Raw genomic sequence first — 25837 nt, 5'->3', positions numbered from 1 at the left:
CTTATACCTGGCACTGGAAAATACCCAGCAAATGAATCCCTGGCATTGTGCACCAAACATTGGTGACCAAGCAAGTCCTCAAGGGCACCATCCCACAGAGAAGCTTGGCTACAGGTACTGGAATCAGCAGGGGATAACATGAGGATATCTTTTATCTATCTTCTACACAGCTGTATGGAGCCCTGAAAATACGTGGAAACAAGGCAAGTACTGTGCCAACCAAATAAAGCAAGAGAGAACTCCTCAAGTGAATGGACCAAAACCTCTCAGAGCCACAGGGAACCTGCTCCATTAGGTCTTACAAGCTGTGATGGAGCAGGTGTGCGCAATGTGCCCTCTCTGCAGCTATGGATAAACTTACTGTTACCTATTTTCACTCAAGAAATGAAATCTGCTCCACAGGCCAGCTCAAATCCTTTTAGCTGTGAAGGCAAAGCACAGCAAACATCACTGGAGACTCAGAAGCCATTTCTCTTCCAACGTGTGCGTGGTTACCTGCTGCTCTGCTGCTGGCATTAAGTCCAGCTTGGGTAGCCCAGGCACACAAACATCCCCAGGGGCAGGGCAGAGGTTCACGTTCCAGGAGGGAAGGAAATGTCCTAGCCTTTTTCCTTTTCTTTGGAAATTTTGGGGTGGAGTTCTGCTGGTTTTTTGGTTTCGTTTTTGTTTGTTTTTTTTTTCCTTCTTGTGGTGCAAACGATATCATGCTATTGCAGACAGCCAGCACAACGAAGAGGATGGCTAAGAAAGCTGTGCAGAAGTTAATCCTCTAAACGCAAACACAGGAGGCTTGGGGCCTGACAGATGAAACACAGCAGGAACAAAGAACTGTTGACACCACAGAAGATTTCCAAGTGTCTCATTTTCTGCACCAAAGAGTTTAGGAGCCCACAAATACAGATACGGATTGTTCTAGGTTGAACAAAAATAGTGTTTCTTGCAGAAACCGAACTCTCATTTGAGACTCTTGCCGCGAGTATGCTGGAGGAGGACGCAGCAGCAGGTCGCAGAAGCTGAGCTGTTTCAAACTCCCCAGCAGATTTACCCCTTTAAGTCAAACTGTTTCTCCAGGAAACTCAAGCCGGCTGCGCAAGCCGCGACCGGCTTCTCGGCAGGCGGGCTCGGCAGAGAGGGAAAGGGAGACAGAGGAGGAGAGGGGAGGAGTGGGCAGAAGGTTCCTGAGCAGTAGCCCCGCTGCCAGCCGCAGTGTTCCCCTTCCCGCCCGGAGTGTCCCCGGCCCGCAGCGGGCAGCGGAGGCGCTTCCTTCCGCCGCTCCTCCAGAAATGCCCAGCCGGAGGCTGCTCCTGAGGAGGTGCTTGGGGAAAAGGGCTGAGAAGCGCAGCCATCCCCCAGCACCGCAGGGCGATGCCGAGCCCCGGCTGCGGAGCCCCTTACCTGCCATCGCCGCTCCCCGCTCCGCGCCGCCGCCCCGCCAGGTGTGTCTGCAGCGCCCTGCCCACCGCGCCGCGATTCCCTCCCTCTTCTCTCCCTGCCTCCCTCTTCTCTCCCTGCCTCCCTCTTCTTTCCCTGCCTCCCTCTTTCCCTGCCTCCCTCCCTCCCTCTCTCTCTCTCTCCCTCCCTCGGCCAGCCGGCGGAAAGCAGCCGCTCGCCCCGCGGGCTATGGAGAGCTTAGCGCTGCCCGCCGCCGGATCCCCCTCGGCCGCTTTCCTCAGAGCCTTCGGCTGCTCCTCACCTGGCCGAGCCGCGAGAGGGTTTTTCTCCGCGTGTGTGCTGTCCTTCTAACTCGCCTCGGGACAGAGGTACTCCCCGGAAGGATGCGCCTCGCCAGCCGCTTCTGTTCCGAAACGCACCCCACCGCGGGAGGGGGTGTCCGCCTGTCCCTGCCCCTGCCCCGGCAGCATGTGGGGCTCCTGGGCAAGGCACAGCCCCCTCGAGCTCTGCTGCAAAGACAACATTCATAAGGAGAAGCTTCCTTTGGTTCCAGGGCTGCAGAAATTACAGCCGGGTCACCCAAGTTGTAAGCCTGATTCTGGATGGAGGAAGGGGGGATCCAAGCAAGGGGAAAAAAAATTGAGAGTGCTGAAAAGTTGCCTGATCCAGGCCAAGAAGACATCCCACAGGCTAAATTTTGGCCCCAGTCCTCAAGTGTGTCTGTGGGTGGAACGGGGTGTGGAGACAGCCCAGGGCAGTGTGATGGAGATGTACTCCAGGGCATGCTGAGGCTTGCAGCCTGGGCCAGCCCCGAGTTCCCTAGGCCAGGGGTGGATGCTGGTTAGCATCATCTGGTCCAAGTGGCCACAGCAATCCCAGGAGTGGGCCCGTGTGTCCACACGGCATCCCAAAGAGTTTGCACAGAGCACCTTCCACACCCGTCACATACTCAGTTGCCCAAATCTGTGCCAACCACTGGACAAAGAGGACTCTAGGAGAGATGGAACTGGATATCAAAATCAAGCCTCCCCCCTCAGGGCTAAGATGTTTTTCATCTTCTCTAAGAACCCTCTTTCCCTCTTGTTTCATCACTCTCAGCTGTATCAGACCTCAGTAGCCAGGCTGCACAGTGCAGGCTCTGTACAAGAAATTCCCAATGCATTATCGAGCTCACAAGAAATGGAGTTCCCTGATTCTCCCCAGCCTTGGAGTCAGCCCACAGGACAGCCCAGAGTGCTGCTGTGCCATCCCTCCAGGGCTCTGAACGCAACATGACGGAGGCCTGCAGTGCTCCTACCCCTGCCAGCACACTCAGAAAAGGGAGGTGCCTTCAGCACCCCACCACTGCAGCTTCCAGACCCCATATCTGCACGGGAATCTTCCTGTTCTCATTCACATAAGGGAAAAAGCAGATGTGTGAACTGGGCCACCCTTTCCTAAAGAATTTCTGCTGAACCCAAAGCGAGCATCTTCGCTTGTTTCTCCTCCAGGGCCAATGGCAGGGCTCCTGCACCAGTTTCAGTAAGGTGATTTGAGGGAAGGGAGGCTTTCATGAGCCCCTTTCTCCATGCTGCTATGTTCTTTTCAAGATCAAGCACAACCACCACCTGGGAACCGAGAGTGTATCTGTGTGACACACAGAGCACACGGCCTTTTTGTTGCAAAACATACACAGATTGGAGCAAACGCCAGGCACAGTGCAGGAACATGGGGCTTTCAGCAAACTGCCCTAGGATGGCATCCATCTCAACAAGCACAGGTTGACAGCCTGAGCACACGAATTTGTTGTTGACTCACCCTCCCTGGGGAGGGTCACAACAGCCCCCTCCTCTCCCCTGTAAGCCCAGAACTGCTCAGCTGCCACACAGAAGGGGCATGGTGACCCGGGACCACCAGCAGCAGGGCACAGCTCTGTCTCCAGCCCTTACCTCCAGCCAGAGGCATCCAGCTGAGTGATGAAAAGCAAGTACAAGCAAGGCTGCCTGCTGGGAACCTGTTCTGAGTCAAGCCACGTCAATTTTTGCCTGCTAGTTATTCTCTCAAAACCAGCCCAGGTCTCCCTCTCTCCCTCTCTAGTGAAAAGATTTCCTGAGCCGGATATTATATGGTGATAGAAGATAAGATCTTCACAATCCTGATAAAAGTCCCAAAGCAAGAGTTCGTTTCTCTCATTCACACAGAGACAACCTCAAGGCTGATGACAAAGGAATCCTCTTTCTCCGCCCACCCTGACCCCACGGGCAGTGGCTGCACTGCTTTGTGACTCAGAGCACTCAGACATCAAACAGAGCTGGTCCCTCAGCAAGAGCAGCTAAAGAAATATCTTCACCCTAGATTGCCCACGGAAGAGTATTAGACATCCAAGTCTAGGGAAAAATAAATAATTCAATAATTGACTTGTACTGCAAAAGGGGCAGGTCCTTAGACTGACTAAGTGACAAATTTCCTTTATTTTTTTTACAAGCTCCATTACCTGTTCTCCTTCATGGAGAGTCTCTGAGCTTGGCAGGTACTCTACAAGCAAAAGACCACCTCTGGCTCTGGGCTGGGTAACTGATCTGGACAGCTCCTGAGAGGAACAATACATTCCATGCTTGTTTTTTTTTGCCGAGAGTGTGGAGGCACAGGGCTGCAAAGCTCAGGCTTTGAAGAGAAGCTGCAGTTGTATAAGACAACCCCAGTTTGCTGGAGATACACAGTCCCACCAGACTGTGCATGCTTACAGCCAGGTATTGCATTTCCAAAATAGCTTCACTTGTGCTGGCACACTTGAGTTCACACTAGGAATGACACTGGAGTTTTGGGGTGGGATATTTTTTTGTTGTTGTTCTCGTATTGTCGGTTCGGTTTGTTGTTCGGGGTTTCTTTTCAAATCCTTACCAGAATAGTCGCACTGGCAAAACTTTCCAAGCCACACGGGCTCACACAGGAAATCTATAACAGGCTAGCAAATGGAAAGCCATGTCCTTTCCACCACCAGAGGAAGGGTTTAGCACACACAGCCCACAGAGTGTGGCAGGCTGCTGGGTTCTCTGCAGCCCCTTGAGCTGTGGGGTGAGGGATGGCACTGAGAGGTCAGAGGGATCCCTCCGGGGTGAGTGACCCCGTGCTGTGGAGAGCTGAGCTGCATCTGCCTCCGCACTGCATTGTTCACCCCTGCCCGGAAATAGCTGTAGGAAGGTCTGAGGCGGGGCAGGAATTCAATAAATTCCTGATTGAGTGGCTAAAATGCCATTGGTACAAAGCTCAGGCTGTGGTTACAGATGGTGAGCTGGGTGCTCTGTAAAATCTTGCCCTGTGTTTTGGGAAGCACAGTAAATTTACAAAACTGAAACTGCCTACCCACACAGTGTCCAGAATGTGAGCCAGTCAGAACATCTTCAGCAATAGAATTCTTGCCTTTTTTTTCTTCTTCTTCTTTTTTTTTTTTCTTTTTTATTTCCCTTCCCCGATCAAAATAAGCTCTTCTTCTTGCAGCCTTGGTGATTTGCAGAGACTTACAGCTTCCACTGAAGTTTTATGGGAAAGGTTTGCTGCAGTCTTCAGGGTGATCCCAAGTCAGGTTGAGGAAGTGAGTTTGAAATTATTCCCCTAATAATAAAAAGTTCCACCCTGCAATAGCTGTCCTAACACGATATGGTGTCATGAAAAAACTCGCTGCAGTTTCTGTTCCTGCGTGGAAGAAAACAAATGCCAAAAACACAAAAGAACTTGTGAAATAGAATTATCCACTCCAACCTGATATAATTGGCTTATACGCTGCTTCACACTGGATTAGTTAACACATACAGGAAAAAAAAATTTTCTTAATGACACTCATCCAACTTAGTATTTATATTAACAGCCTTTGCAAGGACTGTCACTACCTGCTCCTTCGCCTGACGCTTTTAATAGCAGATTTAAGACCGCTGCAGCACACTGACAGTGGTTCATTCCCTTCACAGTAGTGGCTGCAGAAGGGAGGAAGAATAAGGAATGAGGTCTCCCCTCAAAAAACGCATGGCCTTTATAGCAGGAAGGAAATGTGTGTATCCGTGTGGAGATAGCAAAACAAGCATTTCCTTCAGCATTCCTCCTCCTCACCACACGAACACACCCATCGCCTGGAGCTACAGGAGGCAAAAGCACGTGGGAGCCTTTTGGTAAGATTTTGGCAACAAATCTGTGTTCTCATTAGGGCGCCAGAGGTGTGCAGGGTCATAAGAAAGACCTGAGTTAGAGCAGAAAGACGGCATTAGAGTCACTGAGATGAGCTTTCTTGCTCCAAGGCTGCCCAGCTGCCCCTGGGCTCAGCAGTTGCTTTATTCTGAAGTATTATCCCAGTGGGATTAGTCCCAGCTTTTCCCCCCCTCTCTCTTCAGAATAAAAGCCAATCAGGAGTGCATCTCATCGGTCATTGTGAATCCAGTCTGGTTGGTCACCCTTTGCGAGAGGACCATTCAAGTGCTATAAATACCTATTGTAAAGTTGGCTTTTCGCAAGATGTGTGCTATATGATTAACAACTTTGTGGTAAGGATATAAGTTTTTATTTCTGCTGTTAGTAAAGAAAATTAGGCACAGTGGTAGTAGTGATATAGTAATTGCTTAAACTGTCTGTTTGGCTGGGATAACACCCAGTGAACATGGAAAGAAGACTCGGGGATAACACCCAGTGAACATGGAAAGAAGACTCTGGGATAACATCCAGTGAACATGGAAAGAAGGCTCTGAGATAACACCCAGTGAACATGGAAAGAAGACTCTGCTGTTGATACACCAGCTATCAGCATCTCCCATCTGAAGAAAGCACGGACCGAGGCCCAATCTGGAGGTGATGATGAAGACACAGCCCAGAAACACGCAGCTCTAAAAAGGCAGACCCAAGGAGGGGCCATGCAAAACAGTCCCTGGAATATGGAAACTAGTTTATGGAAAAATATGAATATTCAACAGACTGATACAACAGAAAGGGTATTTAAAGAAAGCCCTGTGAAATAGCAATTTGTGGACTTGGCTAAATGCCAAGTCACCCGGCCGGCCGTACTTTGCTTTTTTTCCTTATCTCCTAATTGTCTTATCTTTTTATTAAAACCTATTTCTTAAAATCTACCAAAAAAAGTGAATCTCGTTTTTCACAGAGGTTACAGTGAATACAGGGGGGCAATCTGCTCTCCCCAGACATAACCCACTCTGTCTAGAAACTGGGAGTGAATTCAGCTGTCCAAAAAAGAATCCACTTTTGTTTTTTTTTACTGGTACGTGTGCAAGCAGAATTTGTTTCTCAGGGAGAAGAACCACATGGACTGAGGGTGTACCCACAAAGAGCGGGTACCCGCTTCGAGAAGAAAACAAATTACTATCTAAGAGGAGAGGTGGTGGAGAATGGAGCCAAGAGAAGGAACAAACCCAAGGGCATTTCAACTGCAGCAAGCAGCAGCTCAGCAAACCCAGCCTGTTTGCCTTAGTGTCTCTTTGCACGCCAAAGCTGCAGCCACCAGAGGTCAATGTGACCACATGAACCTCACCCAGCTGCTGGCTGCTGCACCCTTTAGAAACTGGGACGTCAAACACAAGTATGAAGCAGTGTTTTCCAACTCTTAGGACATAACTTTGGGACAGATTTGCATGTAAACCAACGTTCAATGCATTAGTCACAACCTCAGCATTATCTTGGGGGGAAAAAAGAGCTCGGGAATGACCACGACTCCGGTTAACGTCCTGCAAGCCCACTGAATTCAGACTCGTACTTGGCTGTGGACCCCAAAAATTCTCCTCACACCCTGGGCATGTCTCAATCCTACTGGTTTCAATGTCACTCAGCTATTCTCACCAATGCCAGCCTTGGTAGCAGGAAAGGGGTAGATATGGGCAATCTGTCCTTTCCTGAGTCCCAGTTCTGCTTCCTGGGATATAGGTCTGTCACAGTGAATGAGGTCTGCCCCAGATCCAGGCTGGCTGGATAAAACAAGTAGCTAACCTGCAGCCAGAGAAAGGCAAATGGGTTAAATGAGGCAGGGTCATCAGTCAGGGTTAGAAGTCAGGAAGGGATTATGAGACTGCAGAACAGAATTCGTTATGTCTACATTGCCAGCCATTCCTCTGCGTGCTCACATCTAGCAGTTCTCCTCTCTATCTCCCCTGTGTCATCTCCCAGAGCGCCTCAGACAGTCACCAAGCAGCCCTTTCCATCCTGGCCTCCCAACCCCTTCATCAGCTATGTGGACACCCACCCAGTCAGAGCAAACAAAGCACTCCTCTTCCACCTCCAGCAGAGTTCCAGCCTTGTGGGATGGACAGGTTTCCCCAGACATCTTCTCCCAGAAGACTCCACTGCGCTGCAGGATCATCAGTGACCACCTCCACACTGGCCCTCCATAAGGCCAGCTGCCCAGACCAAGCATGTTTCCACCATCTCCCAGCAACATTAGCTTAGGATGGGAGCAAAGAAGGAGCAGGAGGCAAACCCTGGCTTGCTGCATTTCTGCAGGGCAGATGAAGGCAAAGACACTGAGACAGTGAGAATAACCAGCTCAGATGTCATCACAGAGATGAGCAAAGTGTCTGTAAGCAGTTTGAATTCAGAAGAACAAATCATCACCAAGACATCAGCTGCTTAACTGGGAGCTCTGCTCACCCCACTTCTGAAATACTCTGTATGCTTCACCAGGAGGAAATGAAGAAGCACAGGTGGAAAACACCACTTCCATCTTCCCTTCCTCTTCTCTGAGATGATCCAAGTCCTGTACGGGTCCTCTCCTGGGCATATGGAAACACACCCCAGGGTGCTCAGCTGCCAGAGTCCCTGAGTCACTGTCAGGCTGAGCCTGGCCAGTTGTTGGTGGAGGATAAGCAGAAGGGGCGATACCATCTCACCACACTCATACTAAACAGGTGACATATCAGGGAAAGGGACAGGTCAGGACTGTATCAGAACCTTTTCCTCTCGGCTGGAGAGCAAAGCAAACCTGTCCAGGACAGGAACAGGAAAAAGGGCTGAGTACATGCTAGGAGGACAAAGTCTCTGCAGAGAGGGCAGAGAACAGCCAAGTGCTACCATCGCTTGTAACACTGCTCCAGAGTCATAGGGTGTCACCACCCCAGCAGCCAACCCCTTGGGGAAGGAGGTGGTTGGACAAGGCCAAAATGCTTTGGGTCAGCCTGGCCTTAAACTAGAGCCCTTGCAACGGGAAGGATATGGAGAGCCAAGGGCCGTGCCTGTTCCTGCCCCACAGACCTGCCAGGACTACTTGCTTCTGACTGTGGGGCCCTTCCCAAGATCTTTCATGGAATGGCTTTAAAAGGAGAGAGAGCAGGTTTAGATTAGATATAGGAAGAAATTCTTAACTATCAGGGTGGTGAGGCACTGGAACAGGTTGCCCAGAGAAACAGTGGAAGCTCCATCCCTGGAAGTGTTCAAGGCCAGGTTGGATGTGGCTCTCAGCAACCTGGTCTAGTGGAGGCGTCCCTGCCCTTGGCAAGGGAATTGGAACTGGAAGAACTTTAAGGTCCTTTCCAACCCAAACACCTTTATTATCTATCCAGTGATTCTATGACCTAGACTGCACCCACACTTTTATTACTCAGTGATTCTATGACCTAGACTGCACCCACACTTTTATTACTCAGTGATTCTATGACCTAGACTGCACCCAGCTATTCTTATCCTACAACTGCTGCACTGAGCCAGGCCTGAGCTTACTAGTGGGACTGCAAAAGGGCTGTAACTCCCATGCTCCTGTTAATGCTGCCTCATGTGTGTCCTCCAGGGCATCCACCAGAGGTGGCACAGAGCACCCTTCAACCCATGCTCAGCATGAGCCAAGGACTACAAACCAAAGCTGAGATATGACAAATTCGGTACAGATGTGACCTAAGCCAGAGCAGTATGGTGCCAGAGGTGAAGAAAAGAGCGTGGCATCTTGGACCTCCTTTCCTCCTCTGCGTACCACCACTGATGCCTTGGGAAGGGTGGCCTGGAGCAGAGAACAGAAAGTTAAGAGAATAAAGTAGGTATTTATTAAAAGGCCTTGGAGGATACACCTCGGGCAGTACAAGAGCGTGGCCAGGGCTGCACCCAAGATGGACTTTAAATCATCACAAAATGGACAACTGGTCGTGAGGTCTTGCACTTTTATAAGTTTTGGTCCATTTACGTATTGGGGTTTAATTGTCCAATTACAGCTTCGGGTTATGAAGTCCCATCCTTCTTGTTTTCTCTCTTCAGCCCACCATTGTTTATCCCTTTGGGCCTGAAAACTTGTAACTGTTGTCCTTGGTCTTCAGCAAGAAAAATACTTGTTTTGTCTAGCTACTCTGTGAAGAGAGCTTACTAACACTTAATATGAGCCTCAGAACTACACACCTAGGCAGCACAGAGTCTGAAAACCATGAAAGCTAAAACTTAAGGCATCACCGCAGCCACACCAGACACCCTGCAGGATGTGACCCTAGATAACACGGGAGGTGTCCAGCTCTTCTGGTGGCCGTATGGAATGTGTTCCGCAGCCATCGTGGCTGGACAGGCACGCTCCCCTAAACACTCCTCCGTGCCTGGCATTCCCAGTGCTCCCCGTTCCTCTGTCCCAAAGCCAAAATACCCAGCTACCTCCTTGTCTTGGCCTGAGTGGGTCTTTGCCCTTTAGACCATCCCACAGAGACCAGCATCAGCCAGAGACAACCGTGGGAGGAATCAAAGCCTGGCAATGTAGCAGGAGCTGTCCCTCACTTCCCGGGAAGCTAACCACAGCGTCTCTCTTAGAACAGAGCTTCATGAGGCCTAAAAATGCAATCCTAGCCCTCCCTGGAGCTGGATGCCCATTTACCCCCCCAAAGAAGTCACACCCTGCCACATAGATGCAATCCCTGGGCTGAGAGTCGCAGACAGTCGCTTGCTGGAGCCCGCCCAAGAGCGAAGAGCTTTCCAAGTCCTTTCCCTTTCTTGGGGGTCTGGTAGTCACATAAACAGGAAGAGCCTGGCCCTCTCCCTCCCCCTTCCAGGGCTCTGCCTCCCTCCCCTCCTCTGCGGCACGATGCGCCCCGGCGCTGGGCTGCCGGCTGGCCCCTGACCCCCAGGCTCCACATTTCCTGTGGCAGCCCAGGAGGGAGACGAGGCCCCTGCCTCCAGACGCTGGGGCTGCGCCTTGAGGGGCCTCGATGGGCCAGCCTGTGGGGAAAAAGGCAAGGTCGTGGCCGTCCTTTGCCTGCAGCAGCTCTGGAAGATGCCAGCAGCCCTGGTGAAAGTGGGAGCATTGCGGGGACAAGAGGCATCCAGCCTAAATGACAGGGCGAGGGCCGTGCTCCTGCCCCAGCCCTGCGGCCAGCTCTCCAAACCCTTCTTTATCTCCTGACGTTTATTTTTAAAAGCTTTGCGGCCTTCTCTCCCAAAACCAAAGGCAGCCACACTAGGTCTGGGCTGCTGCCCAGGAGGGAGCAGAGCCGCTGCCCGCAGGAGACGGGTGCAGCTGCAGAACCCAGGGCTATTAGCCCTCAGCAAGCTAAACCCAGCTGCAGGAATAGGCGCCCATGCTAAAATGAAAAAGCTGGACTGTTGCCTAGGAGGGTGCTAACCCCTTTCCCCCAGGGTCCCTCTAGGGAGGAGTAAGCCGAGACAGGCATCCCGCACTCCTGCACGCATCTCCCATGGGTCGTGACAGGTAACAGCACTGAGATCTGCAAAGGGAACCGAGAAGAAGGACGGAGCCTTGCCAAAGGCGTTCAGTTTAAGAGGCAGATCCCTGTCTGTGGGGGTCCCCAACCACGCTTGGGCTCTGGGCAAGCCGTGGCTTCTAAAGGCCCAGGATGCTGGCCACACGTGATGCCCGCTCTTCACGACCTGGCACGAGGTGCCGGAAGCCTGGGGAGAGCGGGGAGGAGGGATGGCATCCCGGATGGAAACCTCTGGTATGCCTCTGCACTGATCTCCACTCTGCCCTGGAATGTGCCGGCCAGCAGCATGTGGGAAAGTGGAGGCAGCAGAGACCTTGGATGTGTCAGCTCCCCGGCTGAGTAAACAAGAGGAGCCCTGGCAAGCATTCAGCCCCAAGTAGCCAAGACCTTGAAAAAAGGGGGCTGGAAACAGGGAGGTTCTTCTGTCCCCTTCTTGCTCAATCTTTGCAAAATATGTCCTAACCTCTCCCCTACCTCAGGTGCTGACACCACCTCCTCGTACCCCTAGCAAGTCCGGAGAAGTGTGGGGAGAGACTCTCCCTGCAGAGTTTCCAGCACCATGCTGTTAGATCTAACAGCCGGGAGAGACACTGCCTCAAAAGGAGGGTCTGAAGAAGAAAGAGGTAGGATAAAAGCATTTATCACCCCCCACCATGCACTTATATCCATGCCCCTTGGCAGTCTCCCAGCCAGCAGGGAGCACAGAACTTGGAGGGAGATTCCACCAATACTGGCACTGCCTTGGGAGCACAGTGACACCTGGGACAGAGGCACAGTACAGCTCCCAGAGAAATATCTTCCCAGTCCCACCTGGGGACATTCCCACTGTGGGGTGCAAGCTCCAGCCACACTCCAGGTTTCAGAGGCACAAGAAAGGCTGACAGTGCATTCCTCAGGGCTGGCTGGAAATGTGTTCTCGCTGCTCTTCAGGTTGACAGCCTTGCCTCCCTGGTCTCCTCTGTAAAAGGTACCCACTGTGAGTCAGCCCCTCATCCCCTCTGCACCCCAGCACAGGAACCTGGGGAAGAGAGGTGGGCTGGGAAAGGTCCCCCTGCGTCCCACCAGGGGAACCCATCACCTCCTGGGGGCTGACTCGTGCAGCAGTGGCGCTAGGAGGTTGTGCCTTCTGGCCACCATCCCGTGTCCCCTATCGCTCCTCGGCAGGCGCAGACTCCCAGAGAATGAGCCATTGTTCCCCAGCCCTGCAGCCTCTTCCTGTCCCTGTAGGGCTGTGAGACAAACAAAAGCAGAGCCAGACGCCATGGGGAGGAGGCTGGATCTGCTCCCCTCCTCCAGATCCCGCAGCAACCCCACAGGCAGGCAGACAGATGCCTGCCTTGGGGGAATGGGCAGGGACACCCCTATTTTTAGCTGATTCTGCATCCCCACCCCCTTCCTTCCTTGGGCCAAAAATACATGGGCTGTATGGACAGGCAAAATCATTAGGATAAAAGAGTTGTCCAGGCCTTGTGTCCGACCACTCCCCTGGCTTTCACCTCTTCCCTTTGACCAGAATGGGTTCTTCAAGCATTGTCTCCCACTCCCAGCATGGATGACTTATGTCTTCATCCCCATTCCCTGTATCCCCATATCCTCTGTCTGTACACCGTACCCTTCCTCACCCCGGCATGCCACTCTCCCTCTGCTCTATGGATGCATCTCCCATTCCTTGACAATGCCCTCTCCCGTGCCACACCAGCCCTCATGACCTACTCCCTTCCCTTGAAATCCCTCCAGCTCCTCTTTTCTCCAAAATACTTTTCTGCACCTCCTCATGCAATTAATTTCTAAAAGGCTCTTTCCTCTCAAAGGCCCAGAGTTTCCCCACTCACCCCCATCCCCTTCTTACCCTCTGCATCCCTCCTACTGTCACTATCCCATCCTTTCTCCCCCCACCTCAACAACCTCCATCCCAGCTCCCTCCAGCCTGCATGGGCTTTAAAACTCCTGTAGATGTGCTCCCCTTCCTTGCCCCGCCAAGGGAACGTATTTGAGGGAGCGCAAAGAGACTCAAAGATCCCCCTGCACACAGAGAGCTGCTTCTCCAAGCACCAAATTTATATCTCAGCCCTCCCCCCAGTCCCTCCTGCAGTGACTTTTACAAGGTCTATTAAAAAGAACTGGAGAATCAAACGTGGGGTTGTTCTGGGGAGACGTAGTCTACATACATAAATATATATATATATTTACATCTCCTTTCCGAGTAGGAGGAATCACCGAAGTGTTTCCAGGCCACAGGCAGCTGTTCCTGGATTACTTCTGCTTTATGCAACATCCTCCCTCACCCTCCCAGCTATGTCCCAAACCCCCCTTCCCTTTCCTCTGTGCCCCTGTAAAACTCAGAGGGAAAACACAGGTCAGGGTTTGTCCTGGGGTCTGTCCCTCCATCCTCACACTCAACAACACCCCACAACACCACCAGCAGCCCTACAGCACCCCACGTCCCTGGCCAGCAGACAGGAATAGCATAGCAGGAGGAAGCTGGGGAGTGTGGGGGGAGGAGGAAAGATGAAAATATTTGGGATAGGAGGAGATGGGCAGAGGGAGGGAGGAGGCAGCCCGCCAGCGAGCCTGGGAACTCATCCGTACCTCCTCCTGGACTTTGGCAAACCCCAAGGCTTTGAGTTCCTAGCCCTGCTCCCAGGGGAAAAGCACACACTCCCCCCCTTTGCAAATGCCACAAGCAGGACGTGGTCAGTCCCATTCCTTCGGCCTCTCATTGCTCCGGGGGAGGGGAGGAGTTGGTGGGGGAAGTTAGAAGTGGTGTTTACAGGGTTATCCACCCCACTTGTAGCATGAGTGGGTCTAACCCAGTGCTGCTGCCTGCCTGGTGGTGCTCACCACAATTTCCCTGCTTTCTTTCCCCAGTGCAACACAAGGATTCTGGGAACCAGACTGCCCCGGTCCCTTTCCCTGGTTATCTCAAAGGCAACAGGCACAGTGTGGGGGACTTGCAGCACAGGCACAAAAATGGGTTGAGCCTGGCCAAGCACATGTCTGGGAGTTCAGCCAGAGGAGAAATTGCCCCAGTGGAGAAACTATAGGGCACGGGGGATCCAGTGCCTACAAAGTCAGAGCTGGCATCAGACCAGGGATGCTCTTGACAAGATGCTGGGTGCTTACACCTCTCCCCTGCCCCAGGGTGCCACCTCCTGCCACCACTCTGGCTTGCTCACCCCAAAACCGGCTTTGCCATCAGCTTCATCCCCAGGGCAGCAAGACATGGACTGGAGGCAGCGCCGAGGGCTGTGGGCTGGGAGCAGGGACCTGACAGCACCAGGGGAGGGACAGCTGCATGAGGCCATGCCAGGTGGGGGCAAGGCAGCTCTCTGCAGCCCCAGCCCCATCGTGGCAGAGTTCTGGCCCGCGCCCCACTGCTGGTAGTAATCCCCACACCCATGTGGTACGTGCCCTCACGGCCCCAAGAGAAGAATGGAAACATCTGGAAGTCACCTGCAAACGAGCAGCATTTTCAGCTAATGAGGAAATATGAGACAGAGATGCTGGGCAGTAACAGGATATCTGCTTCTTGTGCACTGAGCAAGGCACCCCCTTCCCACCAAGCCCCCTGCCTGCCCTCCTTCTTCAGGAAGTTTCCAGCACTGTTGTGCTCTTGGAGCTCCATCCCTGGAAATTTCCCAGGGAAGGAGGGCAGGGGGAAAGGCAGCAAATTGAAATGGCAGGGAATATAAACGCGGGTGAGCACCTATCACAAGCTGGGATGCCCTCATCACCTTCCTTTGGCTTCTCCCAGGCGCTGGGGAACGGGACTAGGGGCATTTTTCTTTCCTGGAGGGGAGTCCTGTATCAGCCTCCTTCAGGCATCGGGTCTGTGAGTGGAAAGCACTGTAAAGCGAGATAGGATGAAGGACTGAGCACCAGGAAGTGTGGGCCAGAGACCTCAGCCCCTCCACATCTGTCCATTCCTCTCCCCCTCCCCATCATACTGAGTCAGTCACCCATAAGACCTCAATCCCATGCTGGAGGGATGAGTGCTGGGGAGATGAGGGGATGTAATTTGCACAGCCATGTCTTTGAAGCTGTGGTAGGCAAAGCAAATCCTCATCTAGGAAAGCTGCTGGGCCACTTTTCTGCTCCATGATAAGCCCAGTGGCTGGTCTCTCTGTAATGGTGAGACTGGTACTGCTGCCTGGGGCTTCAGGTGACAGATGGGATGAAAGGTTGGGGTGACTGAAGGTAAATGAGGTAGCTGGGCTGGGAGGGGTCCAGGCATAAGCTCCTGCCCAGGGCACCCATGGGTGGTACAGTGACTCTGCAGCACTGGCCAGCCTCACAACCACCTCTCATTTATCAGCTGAGGTGGGTAAATAGGCTGAGAAGCAGGATTGTATGGATTGACTTTCCAGGCTGTTGTATATGAAAGAAGGGGGTGTAACCAAGCAGCCAGAGGCCAGGATGAGTACTGAGACCCAGAGGTGGCAAATACCCTGACCCTGGAGGACCCCAAAACACTTCAGTGGTAGACCTAGAAGCACAAAAGTCAGAGCTTGGCTAGCATGGCTGCAAGATCACAGGTTTGGGGAAGGATGCTGAAGAGAACACATTTCCAGGTGCTTTCTTGGAAATGAAGCCCATCCTGGCTTCACAGAGATGCTTGGAGTAGGAGAAAGGAGAAGGAGGCAGTGGAGAGCCGGCTGCCCTGCAGGAAGCAGAACGCGGCCCCTATCCCATCTGGAAAAGATTTGTTCTGCATTCCCCAGTAGAGGTGGCTGCCATTGCCCAGGCTCTGCTTCCTGATGCAGCCTCTGCTGCAGGGCACGGGGATGGGGGTGAGGGAGAGCCCCTGAGGTAGGCTGGGGGGAAGTACCCTGCTAGGCCATGCACAGGGAGGAGACTCAAAGAAAGGGTCTTTTCCTGCCTCTTCCACCACCCCCATTAGCTTCCACTGAGCAGGACCTAGGGGAAGGAATGCCTGCCATAACTCTGACAAACCAGAAGAATGCGTGTCATGATTTCTCCTGCTCTCCTTGCTGATGGCAGAGGTTATCTCCCATCAGAGCTAAGCTTCCATTGTCTTCCAAGACACAGACCCACTTAAAGTACCACGAACACGCACATACAGTTGTAATTCCTAATGGAGAAAACTCCCACGGAAGGCAGAAACTCCAACTTCCATTTCACAGAAGAGAAGCCAGAGAACAGTGCCAAATCCTACTACTACTACTATCTAGTAAACCTCTGAGCAATAAAGTGCTCCTGCCTGGCCACCCCAGCATAAGCCACCCGAGCCCAGTGAACGGCCAGGCTCCATTTTGACATCTCCTCTGCAGACATCTTGTCATGCCTTCAGCCAAGCCCTACTTAACCCCAACAAGCCTTGTCTTGCCTTCACCAGCAGAGACACCTCCCTTCTGCTCAACAGGGACCTGGATAGGTGCTTGTGCGTGGCCAAGTGGTCCCCAGCAGAGCCACCAAGCCAAGCCTGAAGGCCACGAAGGTCACCAGTGGCACTGAGAATGCTACACCCACCAGCAGGTTGCCCCTCGTTGGCACTGATAGAGTTCTTCTGCCCTGCGACCATCAAGGGATAACGCACGATGCCAGAGGGATGTGGTGTCCCATGTGTGGGCAGAAAGGCTCCCTGGTGCCACCCACCAAAGAGCACCTCCTTGCATTTATCCGCTGCCACCCCCTCGCCCTGGTCTGACGTGCTCTCGCTGGGATGACGCTTGCCCTGATGCCGTAACATCAGGACAAGGTCACAAACCTTGTCCTGACCCGGTCACAAACGCCAGCCTGGCCCACGGAGCCTTCAGGGAGGCTGTCATCCTGTAATGCCCAAGCCAGTGCTCCCCACAGGTGCTGGCATGACCCGCAGCCCGCTGTCCTGTCCCGCAGTGCTCCACCACTGGGAACTTCCTATCCAATATGGAATCGGGGGACCCCGTGTGATACCCGAGGGGTGACACACAGGGTTGAAAACCTTTTCCTTTGCCCGGCAGCCAGGCTCCTCTAACCAGGTTAGACGGCAACCTGGCCTTCCCCAACCCACTGAAGCAGGCAGCCGGGAGCGGGAGGCAGCCAGCGCCGGCAGACGGGAAATGGCACCGGGGAAGCGGGGAGGAGGAGGGGAGCGGCAGAGAAGTTCCTGAAGTTTTCTGTCCTGGATAGCTGGAATAAATCTCATTTTCTCTGGTCTCCTTGCCGAGCCGAGGATTGGCTCAGCGGTGCTGCAGCCCGCCCTCCTCCTTCCCACGTCCCCTCCCCGCCGGCTTTGCTCCCTCTCTCCCGTGGCATCAGGGCGTCAGCCTGGGAGAGGCAGCTTTGGGGGGACAGCCGTGGGAAAAGGGGGGCAATGCCTTCCCTTTCTCCCCGACTCCATTCCGGAGCACGACGCCAGTAACCCTTGGAACAACTTTACAGGGGCCTGCGGAAGAGCGTCTCGCAACTTTTCGTCTGGAGGACGGGGTGGAAAATAACCACCCTGGTTCGAAAGAGGTAAATGCTGAAAGTTTTGATTCATCAGTTTGTAGATGGGGCAGGGGTGTGTTGGGAGCAGAAGGGAAAGGGCGGAGAGGGTGCTCGGAGAGGGGAGAACCGGGAGGGGTGGCAAGGCGATAGGGACTGGAAGGATGGTAAAAAAGAAAGGGAGCAGAAAGCAGGAATGCAACAGGAAACTGGGAGTGAGGAGAGGGGACACAGGATAGGGGGGAGAGGCGGGGAGGAAAGGGATTGAGGAGAAGGTCCCACGGATGGGGGAAGGCAGGAGGACGCTTGTCTCCCAGACCCTGCTCCAGACACCCCTCAAAGCCCCACGGGCTCTCGGCACCTCACTTTTGGGGGTATGGAGGAAGAAAGGGAGCACTTTTTCACAAGCGGGCAGGGAAAGGGATGTCTAGAAACTGCCCATTTTCACAGCTCCGGCCTCCCTCTGTGTCCTCAGCACGTCTGCTTGGAAAAATAACCTTGTAATGCAGAGATATCACTATATATATATATATATATATATATATATATATCTCAGCCAGCAGCAGAGGAGTCAGATTTAGGCGTCTGCTGAGTGCCCGGCACTGCTCCAGGAAAGCTGAAAGAGGCCAAACCCAGGCAGCCAAGCCTCTTTCCCCCTTCCCCAAAAGCCTCTCCCTGCTGCCTGTCCTCATCCCGAAGCAGTCACCCAACAGGGGAGAATTCTGCCTCCCTTCCTTCGGGGAAAGGGAGCTCTTTCATCACTTGGGAAGGCTGGGAAAGCCTTCCTGGCCACCCACAGCCATTCCCACCCGTTCTTGCTCTTGAGACCACCCCAAATTTCTCACCCTCTTTTGCAGTATGTCCCCATGGCGGGAGGGAAGAGGCTGCTTTCAGCAGCTCTGTTCAAGTAGATATCTGGATTATTTCCCCCCCCCTCTTTCTGGTTTCCGCTCTTCCCAGCAAGCAGAGCAGCTCTGGCCATTCTCAGCTAGTGGAAAACCAGTGGTAACCAGCTGAACTCGGGGGAAGTGGGGGAGGCCGGGCTGGGAGGAGGAGGAGGCACTGCCAGCAGGTCTTTGAAGGCAGGGGGCTTCCCAGAAGGGAGCCAGAGGGAGTATGTCACAGAAGGGGAGGTGGTGGTGGGCTGTGGGCTCGCTGTGCCAGGAGCTGGCAAACACGGAGGGCTGCCAGATGGAACAGAGATGGCCAGGCAGAGGGGTCCCTTTGCCCAGTGGAGGAAAGGACAGCACACAGGTCACCCTTTGCCCGCAGAATCACGAGTTGCCCTGGCATGGAGGAGTCTGTTTGGGTGAAGGGGAGGACTCAAAGGGGCAGGGAGCCACCAGGGGCAGAAGTAAAGAAGAGAAAGGGGGAGATTGGAAGGAAGAAAAGCCCAACAGGCCTGCCAGAAACCTGCCATCCAGGTAGGGTTGGGCACCAGCTGCTTCGCTCTCTCCCTCTCTCCTCTTTCCAGTGCTTGCTGGCTGCCAGCAGGCAGGGAGAGCCAGGGGCCAGGAGCTGCTGGCTTGCTTCCCTGTGGTGACCAAGAGACAAGGAAGGAGAAACACTTTCCTCCACCCCACTCCCTCACTCAGTAGTTGTGCAGATAGGGAACAAGGGGATGCTCTCCTCCCACATCTCCCCTTTTCCTTGCGTCCCCACCCCATCCCAAGGTGTGATGTCTCTCACAGGGCAGCTGTGTTGCATGGAGGACCTGGGGTGGGGTAGGAGGGTCCCCCCACAGAATAGCCCTGGCTGGTGCAGCACATGCTAAAGGGGACAGTCCCCACTTTGGGTTTCTCAGGGGCTCCAATGTGCAGAGAAAAGGGAAAATTTGAGTGCTGTAGCCCACCTAATCCCCTCTCCCAGGGTCACTCGCTTTCCTGGGGGATTCTGGGACAGCTCAAAAATATGATTGCATCTCTCTCCCTGTGTCCCAAGACCCCAGTTGTGCTGCAGGGACCACCCCGGTAGTTTCCTTTGTACTCCAGGAGGGCCCTGACCCAGTGGCTATGGGTGGACTTCTGCCAGAGAAAGGAAATAGCTCCCCAGTTGTCCCTTCAACCCAAATCTCCCACATGCATGGTTTGTCCTGGCTGCGAGACAGCACTGCATGGCCTCTGTGGGCAGGGGAAGATATGAGCTGACTGAGCCAGAGAGCTGGGGGCCAGCAGGAACCCAATCTGCCACCATTCTGTCCCTGCTACCACCAGCCACTGCCACCCCAGGAGGCCACTGCCACCCTGGGGAGGCAGCCAATGGTGCTGGGTGCTGCTGGGGGAGGTTTGTTTTCCCTTCCTCAGTCATTAACCCCTGGCAGATAAGAGGGGCCCCGGGTGAGCAAACAAGGCCAGGGCAAAGCAATATGCCTCTAGCCAGCCAGGAGAGCAATTTCATGTCCAGCACTCCCCTTCACCAGAGCCTTTGCCATCCTGGCACTGACTGGCTGCTCCAAGGCGATGCACAGACAAGCAGGAGAGGCAGAGGACATGGCAGAGGAAGCCATGCAGCAGTAGGGGTCCCACCACTTGGAGATCAAGAGACGTGAGGCTCCTGCATCGCCTCTTGGCAAGCTGTCTTCCGCAGCCAGCCCTGCTGGAGGGACTCAGCTCTGTTCCAACGCCCCAGCCACAGAACTGAGCCCAGGGAAGGATTCCTGGGTAGCCAGCTGGCGACCCAGGCCACTGGCACTCTGAGATGCCCCACAGCTGAATCCTCTCCTTTCCCCAACCCACCCTCTCCCACCTGCTGTGCACACCAACAGGGCATCTGCCAATCTGAGAGTCCTCCCCACCGACTGGGGAGGTCATCACCCTGCCGTGCATCCAGCTGCTCCTTCCTGCCTGCCCCTCAGTGCCTCTGGGATCTGCAGGGAGCCAACCCACCTTCTCCTCCAGCCTCAGGCAATCGCCTTCCTTGCCGCACCTCAGTTTCCCCTGTCTGCGAACTGCCGGCTCCCTGCTTCTCCAGCATGTCTGCCCAGCCAGCCAAGGACAAACAAAGCAATATACAAATACTGCATTTTTGCTTCCCACCGCTCCTCCCTGAGAAGCACATGGGCCCCAGGCCTCACCCTCTCCTTAAGGGTTCATCTGAATAGCAAAAAGGAGGGAGAGGTTTCTCGCCCCGGGAGCTGGGGCAGCCAAGCAGGGCACTGCTCTGCTCTGCCTCGGAGGGAAATCCTCAGCAGGTGTTGTGGCGTGGGTCTGGCGAAGCTGCTTTGCAGACAGGAAACTAAGGCATACTGAGGTAGGTCTGCAAGGTGAGGGAGAGCACGTGTTTTTAGAGGAAGGCCTTTTTCTTCCTCCCCAAGAGAAAGGCCAGGTCAAGTGGCAGCCAGTAGCAGCCTCGCCGCTGCCTTATTTACTGCCTTTAAACCTCCTCACGCAGTTCTGTGGATACAGCCAGTGGGATTGGGAGAATCCTGTCCAAGGGCTTCACTATTCTTCTTGCCTTGTTTAGGTGGCCAGTGCTCTTGCCCTGCCAGTCCACCCAAAGCTCTCTTCGTTGCCTGCTGCCCCATCTGTGACTGCCCCAGTGGCAGTAGAAGACAAGTGGATTAAGTCCACGACCAGACACAGCTTCCAGTGACCTCCGCAGAACGGGGACTGACCCAGACACCCCCTGGGGACATCTCCGTGCCACCACTGTCCTCACCACTGAGGATGTGCTCTCTGAGGGTGATTTCACGAGCGTGACCTAGTGCGGGGAAGCAGGAAACCTGCCGAAAGCCCGAGTGACATGAACTGTTACCCCGAGAGTATCGGAGCAGAAGCAATGGGGAGGCTGGGGATGTAACAGAGCGCCTCAGTGCTGGAAGCCTCGCGAGGGCTGATTTTTGGAACTTTCTGAAAGGCAGGGCGAAGGGTGCAACATGAGCCTGGGGAAGCTGCCGGTGCTCAGCTGGGTGTCAGGCTCCCACGGCAAGCGGCGGCTGAAGTCGGAGCTGACGCCGGACATGATCAGCCCTCCGCTGGGCGACTTCCGACACACCATGCACGTGGGGCGCGGCGGGGACGTCTTTGGGGACACCTCTTTCCTCAGCAACCACGGCGGGGCCGACGCAGCCAAACCCAACAACTTCTTCGCCCGGACGCTGTGGCACGTCCGCCGGACGCCGCTGAAGAGACGGGGCAGCGGGGGCCAGGCAGAGGCCTCGCCCACCCCCCCAGCCGTCTCGCCCATCATCAAGAATGCCATCTCACTGCCGCAGCTCAATGAGGGGATGTACGATGGAGGCGGCGGTGGCCGGGGCTTGACCAGCAAGTTCTCCTTCAAAAGTGCCTCCAACAGTTTCTCCAAAACACACCAGGCCTACGGTGAGTGAAGTGCGAGGCAGAGGCTGGTGCCCAGGTACTGAGCACCTTCTGAAGCCCTTCTCCATTGCTCCATGCCTCACTTTCCTCCCCAGTGAAAGACTTAAGGTTTTAAGGAGAGACAGGACATTTAAGACTGCTCGGTCATGACAATCCCTCCAGGCATCCTTCCTTGCTCCTGCCCTTGGAGGGTTTCCTTCCAGGGTGTCCCTCGACGCGGGGCAGGGATGGTTTCTCTGTTTCTCCCCCTCTTCTGTAGTCCCACACAGCTGGCAGCCTTTGTAGAGTAGCTGTAAGGGAGTGCCCCCCACCTACCCTCAGCCCTACACCTTTCTCTTAAGCAGCCTCCCTGAGGAAGCCAAAAAGGTGCTGTGACAGTGGAGCAATTCCCACTCCAAGGTTGTGAGGTCAAGGGGACGCACAGTATGGCCTTCCCCACCACCACACAGATGTTCTAACCCTGTCCCTAGCTGTGCCAACCTCTGCATCTCCATGTGCATCTCCTAAGGAATTCCACCCACCCTTCTCTATCGTGTCCATATCCCTCCCTGCCAGCCAGGGTGCCCTTTGGGGAAGGGTTGTGGGAAGGACGGGACGGGACATCTGTGTGGCTCCACTCCAGCCTCACGGCACTGGGCTGTGCTCAGCTTTTCCCCAGGGAGGAAGGTCTGGAGCAGAAGGTCTCAGGGTAGGGGCTGGATCTGGGTGCCTGCAGCCGGGGGAGGTGGTCAGGCTCAGAGGAAAAGGCAGGCTGAGGAAATGCTGCCATCTCCTGGTCTCACCTGCCTGGCTCAGCCCCCACTGCCATCTTATCAAGCCCAGAGCCCACCTGGAGACCCTCTGCTGTAACTCTGGGCATTGGAGGTGTCCACAAAGACAATGACCTGTCCTTCAGAGGTCATTGCCACTGACAGGAGCATGACCTGAGCCACTTTGGCAGCAGTGTCCCTTATCCCCTGCAGAAGTAAATCAGGCTTCCTCTCTTGCTTCACCAGCCCTACCTTCTTGCCTTACAGGGCTGGAGTCCGGATTTTGTACCATCCCTCGTGTCCCTCGCTTGGAAAAGGCCCAAGAGAGCACCCATCCTGGGGAAGATGAGCTAGACCACTCTGACTCCCTGCTCTCCTTCCGCCTTGACCTGGGGCCCTCCCTGATGAGCGAGCTCCTCCAGGTGATGAGCTTCTCTGAAACCAATGGGAACGAGGTGGGGGAGGATGGCCCACACCTCCTGTGTGAAGAGGGGACCGAGGACAGGGTCCCTCCAGCAGTGCATGCATCCCACGAAGAGGACAAGGCAGCATCCAGCTTCTGGGACCGCTCCAGGCAGAGCAACCTGTCCGGGGCCAGCTCACTGCCGGGTCAGTCGGTCCGTGCCAATGGAGAGGCACGTGCCATGGAAGGTGCTGGAGCGAACTCTGTCTGGCCATCAGGGCCAGCAGCAGTGCCCGGAGGGTCGCCGTGGCAGGGCCACTGGAACGACTGCACCATTGAGGCTGGAGAATTTGACCGAGCAGCCCAGGTCCTGGCCCGCCACTACGGTGGAACCAGCACCCCACGGAGCTCGGAGAAGGGCGAAGGTCCCCGGCAGGCCCGGACACAGACCCTGTGGGAGAGCCCCAGCAGCAGCTTGTGGGGGTCACAAGTGACAAGGGAGAACCGGTCCCCCGAGGCCAGCTGGAACCAAGAAGAGGAGGAGGAGGAGACCAAGCTCTCCAGCCTGCAGGAAAGCTACAGTGGTGCCCAAGGGGCCCGCAGCAATTCCTTTGAGTATGCCGATGAGGAGGAGGACGAGGACGATGAAGTCAAGGTGTGAATGGCCGTCCCTCCCATCACTGGCCCCACCAGAGACACTGGCGCTGGGGTCTTTGCCCTCCTCCCTGTGCCCCACCCCCTGGTGCCAGCGTCACCAGCAGACCCAGTGGGTGACCTCCTTGCCAAGTGGGGGCACTGGGCAGGCTGGGGAGGGCAGGAAGAGAGCCCATCCCCTGAGGGGGGCCCTGGGGCTGGGCCAGGCTGCTGCAGAGGGCCAATGGGCACCACGGAGCCAGGCATAGCACCCCTTCTCCAGCCTCACGGCCATTAGACATCAAAGGAACATTCCCATGTGCCAAAGGAACCCAGAATCCTTCCTACCCCATCCCATTCCCCCCAGCACCCTCTCTCTGAAGCCTCAGCCTGGCTCCACTAGCACGTCTGGGGACATGCTCCATCCTTCCACTGACCATCCTCTGCAATGGTGTGCGTGCCTCCCCAGAGGTGTTCCCTCTGATAGCTCAAGCATGTAGGGGATGGGGTGTCCCCAGCTCCAGGTGGTGCAAGAGCCTTCAGTATAGCACATCTGTCAAGAGGGGAGGGTCAGGGGGGGTCCCAAGGGACAGGCAAATGGCACAGAGCTGAGCTTTCTCTTCTCCCCTGCCCCCCTAAAAAGCTGTGTGCTCAGTGTTCAGGAAGTGAGAGCATGCACAAAAATAATCAGGAATCTTTCCACTTGCCTCCTGCTGCTGGGCATCACTTAGGACAGCTTCCTCCTTGACCCCCAGTTGTCTCAGCAGCTGAGAGGGGAGAAACTTCTTGGTTGACTGGTGGCAAAGGCAGGTTGTCAGATCACCAAATTCTGCAGTTCAGGCCCTAAAAATCCCTTCTTTTTCCCCTGCCTCAGAACAAGGAGACGCCTCTGCAGCTTCTCAGTTTGTGTCACCATCCTCATGGTGGTGGCACAGTTTGTGTCCCTCTCCCCATTCCCCCCTCCCACACCCCTGTTTGCAGCACACCCCTTCCCCAGGGGAACGTGGACCTGGCTGATGTCCCTCTCCGAGTGGCCCCGGGTGACACAGCCGCCCTGGAATGAGCTGCCCCCCATGTGCAAACTGGTCCTCACAGAAGCGCCTTTGTGCCATGGTGTGGAGCCAACAAGCTCGGGGGCTGAGGTCACCAGAGGGACCCTCACAGGACCCGCCTTGTTCTCTGGGACAGGAGGGGGTGTGCAGTGGGAGGAGATGCTGGGCCACGGCTGCAGAACTCTGCTCCCACGCAGCTTACCCGCCACCCAGCTGCTTTTGCCAGGGAGCTCTTCAGAGCAGGATAAAGAGCTCCAGGGTGTGCACACAGTGCACGTGGAAGTGCCACTTGCAGCCAGGCCACCAGGGTTAAGGGCGAGCCCATGTTCCCCAGCCTCCCCAAGGGGCTGCCTCATGCCAGCCACCAGCAGCAAAGCAGGGCAGACACCAACTTCACCAAGTCCCCGGGTCTGTCCACTGGAGCCCAGCAGGATCAGCCTTAGTCTCCCTTGCACCTTCCAGGTTGGGGACCTGGGCTCTCAGGATGAGCTCCCCTCTGCCCTCTGCTTCCCAGAGTGTAACACAAGACCAAAGACCCATATCTGTGGAATTATCCTTTCTGCCTCCCCTCTGTATCCCTTGCACTTACTATTGTCCTATTAAAACAGTTTTGATACTAACTTCTCTGGTGTGTCCCCTTGGCTGCTGTGACCTTATTGTCTTCCTTGCTATGTCTGCTGGAGCCCCAGCCACCAATCTTTCCATCTTGGACAGTGAGGAAGTGCAGAGGGGGGGAAAGGGCCCTGCCACCTTGCCTTGGACCAGGCTCTCTGTAAGTTGCTCCTCTACTCTGCTCTCGTCCTATCCAGCCTGAAGTGTCCCAGTGTCTGCTGTCCCACATCAGCCTGACTTTAGGCTGGCAAGATACTTTTCAATTAGAGCAGCAACATATAATAATCGGGACTATTTGCCTGTAGTCCTGGGTAAGGAAGTATTGAGCCACATAACTCAGCCAAAATCCCACCGCCTCCCCTACCTCATTTTTGCTGAGTAGGATCTGCTGTGGAAATGTCAGAGTAATGGCTAACCTGACTGGAATGTGCCAGCAGATAAGTGAGGTGAGGTAAAAGGGAAAGTTGGAGACAAATCCCTTATCTATGGCAGGAATGTTGGCTGGGGGCACACCTGTGCTGTTATCCCCATGCCACCTTTTAGTTATGCCCTTTTGTAGCACCAAATGCCACGTCAAATGCCACTTCATTCACATTTATGCCTT

At 54.7% G+C, this 25837-nt stretch overlaps 1 protein-coding gene across 1 annotated transcript; it reads left to right on the top strand.

Annotated features, from left to right (window-relative positions):
- Window positions 1-17127: 17127 nt before the first annotated feature.
- On the top strand, window positions 17128-25241 carry CDC42EP1 (CDC42 effector protein 1). The gene is made up of 3 exons (XM_066320149.1): window positions 17128-17498; window positions 20931-21787; window positions 22801-25241. Exons 2-3 carry the CDS (start codon window positions 21343-21345, stop codon window positions 23595-23597), a joined length of 1242 nt encoding a protein of 413 aa, XP_066176246.1. The 5' UTR covers window positions 17128-17498; window positions 20931-21342; the 3' UTR covers window positions 23598-25241.
- The last annotated feature ends 596 nt before the right edge of the window (window positions 25242-25837 follow it).

Source organism: Sylvia atricapilla, chromosome 5 (assembly GCF_009819655.1).
Source record: "Sylvia atricapilla isolate bSylAtr1 chromosome 5, bSylAtr1.pri, whole genome shotgun sequence".
Classification (NCBI taxonomy): Eukaryota; Metazoa; Chordata; class Aves; order Passeriformes; family Sylviidae; genus Sylvia; species Sylvia atricapilla.
This window is presented reverse-complemented; position numbering and strand designations above follow the sequence as displayed.